Source organism: Cebus imitator, unplaced genomic scaffold (assembly GCF_001604975.1).
Source record: "Cebus imitator isolate Cc_AM_T3 unplaced genomic scaffold, Cebus_imitator-1.0 Scaffold3, whole genome shotgun sequence".
NCBI lineage: Eukaryota > Metazoa > Chordata > Mammalia > Primates > Cebidae > Cebus > Cebus imitator.
This window is the reverse complement of record NW_016107318.1, coordinates 3049235-3055195: the sequence shown is the minus strand read 5'-3', so window position 1 is coordinate 3055195 and position 5961 is coordinate 3049235. Positions and strand designations below refer to the sequence as shown.

Genomic DNA, 5961 nt, shown 5'->3' with positions numbered 1-5961 from the left:
GAATGTTCATTGCAGCACTGTTTACAATAGCACAGACCTGGAACCAACTCAAATGCCCATCGACGATAGACTGGATAGGGAAAATGTGGCACATATACACTATAGAATATTATGCAGCCATCAAAAACGATGAGTTTGGGTCCTTTGTAGGGACATGGATGAACCTGGAAACCATCATTCTCAGCAAACTGACAGAGGAACAGAAGATCAAACACCGCATGTTCTCACTCATAGGCGGGTGTTGAACAATGAGAACACATGGACACAGGGAGGGGAGCACTACACACTGGGGTCAGTTGGGGGGAAATAGGGGAGGGACGGTGGGGGGCGGGAAGCTGGGGAGAGATAGCAGGGGAGAAATGCCAGATGTAGGTGATGGGGAGGAAGGCAGCAAATCACACTGCCACGTGTGTTCCTATGCAACAATTTTGCATGTTCTTCACATGTACCCCAAAACCTAAAATGCAATAAAATAAATAAATGGGAAAAAAAAAGAAATTTGTTATGAATAAACATGGAGACCAAAGTTAGATGCAGTGCAATTAGCTTCATATTCAGAAAGTGACTTGCATTGTAGTTATAAACAGTAACACCCAGCCCAGGAAAACATCTTGTAAATTTGTGTGAAGTTTCTCCCATGATATGGATCTCCAAAATCTTAGGTGAAAGAGTGTTTGAAGGATGCATTGATAGAAGAGAGACAGAAAAGAAAACAAAAGACATTATATTCAAGTATTTAAGTGACATTCCCCTTTGGGGACTGAGTTTTTATTCTCATGCCATGATTGATTATCTTCAGATGAGAATCTGGGAACACCAAATGAGAAGCAGGGCACATGAGGTCTAGGAAATGCACTATTTTTTTTAATACTTTAAGCTCTGGGGTATATGTGCAGATGTGCAGGTTTGTTACATAGGTATACACATGACATCATGATTTGCTGTATATATCACCCTGTCATCTACATTACATATTTCTCCTAATGCTATCCTTCCCCTATGCCCCCACCCTCTGCTATCCCTCTCCTAGCATCCCCCACCCTGGACAGGCCCTGGCATGTGATGTTCTCCTCCCTATATCCATGCGTTCTCATTGTTCAACACCCACTTATGAGTGAGAATATGCACTGTTTGGTTTTCTGTTCTTGGGTCAGTTTGCTGAGAATGATGGTTTCTAGCTTTACATATGTCCCTGCAAAGGACATGAACTCATCCTTTTGTATGGCTGCAAGGTATTCCATGGTATATATGTGCCACATTTTCTTTAAAAACGTACTATTTTTTATACTCTATAGAATTGTGAAAATCTAAGCAAAATAACTTCTTGTGACTCAGGTAACACTGGGCCCAGATGACAAGGACCATTACTTCCAGAGAGATAAGTGACACAAAAAAGGTAAATAAACCTCATTTTTTGACCCTCTGTAAATATCCGGGGGATAATACAACTCAAAAGTGCACTTCTTTAACAGTGAGATTGTATATTTTCCCACTGCATTGCGACATAACCATGGTATGAGATCAAATGTCTCCAGAGATCTGAGCATTCACAAAGTCAAATTTCACAGCCCTGTTAATTTCTTCATTTCTACATTTTAATCAACATCACACTTAAGAGGAAAAAGTATACAGTTACCATTATCATCTGAATATCACTTTATTTTCTCTTTTATGGTAATTTTGTGTGTAGTCCCTAACCTGTCATTAAAGCAAATTGAATAACACGCAAATATAAAATAACAGGAAATCTGAGTATGAAATAGTGGCTTTAAACTTTATTTTTTAGAAATAAGAGTCTTTTCATATTGATGTTTTCTTACTGTTTTTTTTTTTTTTCGTTCTTTCTTTCTGCTTGTCTGTTAGTGAGCAGGTTGTTGAACAATGGAAATTTTCTGTCTGAAATGCAGGAATTCTCAGAATTCCAGTCACTGAGGTTTTCCTGCTGCACTGTGAGTTTTAAAGAGTAACTTACCTTGCCGGTGCCTGTTCCATATTAAATTTTATGTGTAACAATTAAATTCCCCTCTGAGCCATCTGGTTTATTGGTTGTTTGAATTTACATTCTTCAACTTGTCCCCCCAATTTACCCATAGTGGGACCAGATTTTCTCAGTTCGTTTTTCATAAATTCCCTGTATGTAGCCAGTCCAGTAAACTCCCTGGTGAGGTGGCTATAATGTGACTCACACTTTTAAAGTTATATATTCATGCATTAGACCTCACAAGGAAATGCGTGTATGTCTACTTCTGTGCATGTAAGTAAACTGGGACATAATCTATTTTCAGAAAAATTACCTTGCTGGAAACTGAGTTTATTCTTAAATTAGTCCCTTTTTTCTTTTTGTTATAATTGTAGTCTCATAAGAATTCTGTTACATATGTTATAGAGTTCTTTTTTTCTTCTTCTTTTCTTTTTCCTTTTTTTTTTTTAGGAGTCTCACTCTGTCGCTAGGCACCAGGCTGGAGTGCAGTGGTGCAATTTCATCTCACTGCAACCACTGCCTTCTGGGTTTAAGCAATTCTCCACCTCAACCTCCCAAGTAATTGGAATTGCAGGTGCATGCCACCACGCCTGGCTGATTTTTTGTATTTTTAGTAGGGATGGGGTTTCACTATCTTGGCCAGGCTGGTTTTGAACTCCTGACCTTGTGATCCATCTGCCTCAGTTTGCCAAAGTACTGGGATTACAGGCTGAGGTTCTTTATTTATACTTGAAATGGGAATATAACCTGTGCTGTATATAGTCATTCAAAAAATTCATTTTAAATAAATGAAAAGAAAAAAAATTACATTTCCCCCAAGATTTTATTTTAGAAGGTTGGTTAAGTCATCAAATTGAGGGAAAATATTCAAGTTCAAAAACCAAACTGCTTTCTTGTTGAAATGCATATAATTTCTTATTCTTCCTACATTTAAGCTGCATAATAGAATATGCAGCCTAAGTAATACATCAATTCAGTAAAAAGGAGAAGTAACCAGACTTTCATGTTAGTAAATCCTGGTTGAGAGTTTAATATTTCATTAAATATAATTTCTGGTATTTATTTTTGTAACATGTAATTTAAGTACCAACAACAGCAAATCAATCTCATCTAACATAATTTATAGTCTTTACCTGGGTTATATTTTAATTGATTGTTTTATCAACTTTTTAAAACATTTTAAAAAGAAGAATCACTTTTTAAAAAGTGTGTTAAAAATGTCACTCAAATATGCAGACTTTGTAGAATTAATAATTTTGAAATCTACATATTTTTTCTAAGCACTTAGTAAAGTATATTATGTCTATATCATACCTATATTTCATATATATATATATATTTCATGCAGATATGAAATACGTGTATACTAAAGCCCTTCAAGAAATAATTACTAAACACCACAAGTGCTTGTCACTGTGCTAGGTGCTAAGTCTACATTGGTAAATGATATAAACAAAAGTCTTTTTCTTCCTGGAACTTCATGCTAGTGAGAGGATATAGAAAATAAGCAATAAGTAGAATAAAACAATGTATACAGTATTTTTGAAACATAAATTTTATTTGTTATATAAAAACAGATAAGAGAGATTGAGAGTTCCAGGGTAGGAGTGGGTTTTCTGTTTCAGTTGGGGCTGGGGAGTCATGGTAGACCAATGACATAGGAGACTGAGTCTTGTAAATAATGGGGGAAGAATGCTCCAGGCAGAGCAAAAAAAACCAATAACAAGGTCTCAAGGAGGACAGTGTGTCTAGAGTAGAGGTGGTCCAGCAATGGAGAGAGATGTAGTGAATAAGAATAGAGAAATAAAGAAAGGACACAAGTCATCAATGACTTCGTAGGCCTTTGTAAGGCATTTGGGTTTTACTATTAACAAAAATAAGTACCATAATTTTTACTTAGGTTTTAATAATGTGCCTCATGCTTTTTGTTCCAATCCCTACCTCTTTCGTGAAGTAATCATATTAATACTTCATTGAATATATTTCTCTTTTCCATTTTTATTATTTCACTATTTAAAAATTTTATGACTTTATTGATGTACAATCGACAAACAATAGACCACATGTATTTAAAATGCACAATTCATTAGCTTTTGACATATGCATATGCCATGGGCCCATGAATGCAATCAATATAATGACATTTCTACCATCTCCAAAAGTTTCCTCTTGACTCCTCATAATCCATTACTCCCTTCTCACTGTCTGCAGGGAAACCCTGAGCTGCTTTCTTTGTCATTATAGATTACTTTGCATGTTCTAGAGCTTTAAATAAATGGAATTATATAGTAGATATTCTATTTTTGGTCTATTTTCCTTCCTTAAGGAAGAAATAAATTTTGAGACTTATCCAGGTTGTTGCATGTATCATTAGTTCATTGCTTTTTATTGCTGAGTAGTATTCCATTGTAGGGTTAGACCATATTTTGGTTATCTATTCGATCATTGTTAGACATACGGGCTATTTCTACTTTTGGCTATTATAAATAAATCTTCTCTGAGCATTGGTATATAAGTCTTTGTATGAACATGTTTTCTTTTATCTTTTAGAAATGGAATGGCTGCATCATATGTTAGTTTTGTGTTTAGCATTTTAAGACTTTGCTAAACTATTTTCCAAAGTAGCGTGCCACCTTACATTCCCACTGGCAACATGTGGAAGTTCCAGTTGCTCCACATTTTTGCCAAAATTTTGTATATCAATATTATATTTATATTATCTTTACTTTTTCTATCTTTATTGAGATACAGTTGACAAAAATTATATATGTTTAAAGTATACAACATGTTTTCCTATAAGTATACATTGTGAAATGATTATCACAATCCAGCCAATTAACATATTCATTATTTCAAATAGTTATCATTTTGTGTATGTGATGAGAAAATTTGAATATACACTCTTAGCAAATTTCAAGTACACAAAACAGTATTACTATGGTCACCATAATATATAGATCTCTAAAACTTATTTCTTTTGCATAACCAAAAGGAATACCCTTTTTTCTTACCCTTTGACCAACATCTCTCCATTTCTTCCATTCTGCTTCTGCCTGCCCATGGCAACCATCATTCTACTCTCTGTTTCTATGAGTTCAACTTTTTTAGATTCAACATATAGGTGAGATCATGTAGTATCTGTCATTCTGTGCTTGGCCTATTTCACTTCACATAAAGTCCTCCATATCCATCTATGTTGTCTCAAAGGGCAAATCTTCCTCTTCTTTAAGGATGAGTAATATTTCGTGGTATATATACACCACATTTTCTGTATCCATTCATCCACTGATGAATATTTAGATTAATTTCCTATCTTGACAATTATGAATAACACTGTAATAAATATGGGATTGCAGATGTTACTCTGACATACTAATTTTATTTCTTTTGGGCATATACTCAGAAGTAAGATTTCTGGACCATATGAGAGTTCTACTCTTATTATTTTGAAAGACCTCCATACTATTTTTTATAATGCCTATATCAATTTACATTACCATTGACAGTGTGCAAGCGTTCCTTTATCTCCACATCTTTGCCAACACTTGCTATAATGTCTTTTTGGTGATAACCATTCTAACATACATTAAGTGATATATATTATTGTGGTTTTGATTTGTTTTTTCCTAATAATTAGTGGCACTTAATGTTTTATATAGACCTGTTGGTCATCTGTGTGTCTTCCATTAATAAGTGTCTATTCAGGTCTTTGTACAGTTTCAGTGCGGTTGTTTCCTTAAATTGAGTTTAGTTCCTTATATACTATGGATTTTAACCTTTTACTTGATATATACTTTACAAATATTTTCTTCCATCCATAGGTAATTTGTGTCTTCTATTAATTATTTCTTTGGAGCACAAAATATTTTTTAGTTTCATGTAATCTCATTTGGCTATTTTTGCTTTCACTACCCGTCCTTTTGGGGTCATATCTAATAAGTCGGTTTACCCAAACCAATATCAAGAAGCTTTTCCCCTAT

The 5961-nt window shown here is 34.5% G+C and overlaps 1 protein-coding gene across 1 annotated transcript in view; it reads left to right on the top strand.

Moving 5' to 3' along the window:
- The first annotated feature begins 1351 nt into the window (after positions 1 to 1351).
- LOC108306214 (putative E3 ubiquitin-protein ligase UBR7) overlaps positions 1352 to 5961 on the top strand; it is a 10610-nt gene continuing 6000 nt past the window's right edge. Inside the window, 1 exon segment of the mRNA XM_037739237.1 lies at positions 1352 to 1396. Within this exon segment, the coding sequence (XP_037595165.1) occupies positions 1352 to 1396 (45 nt within the window).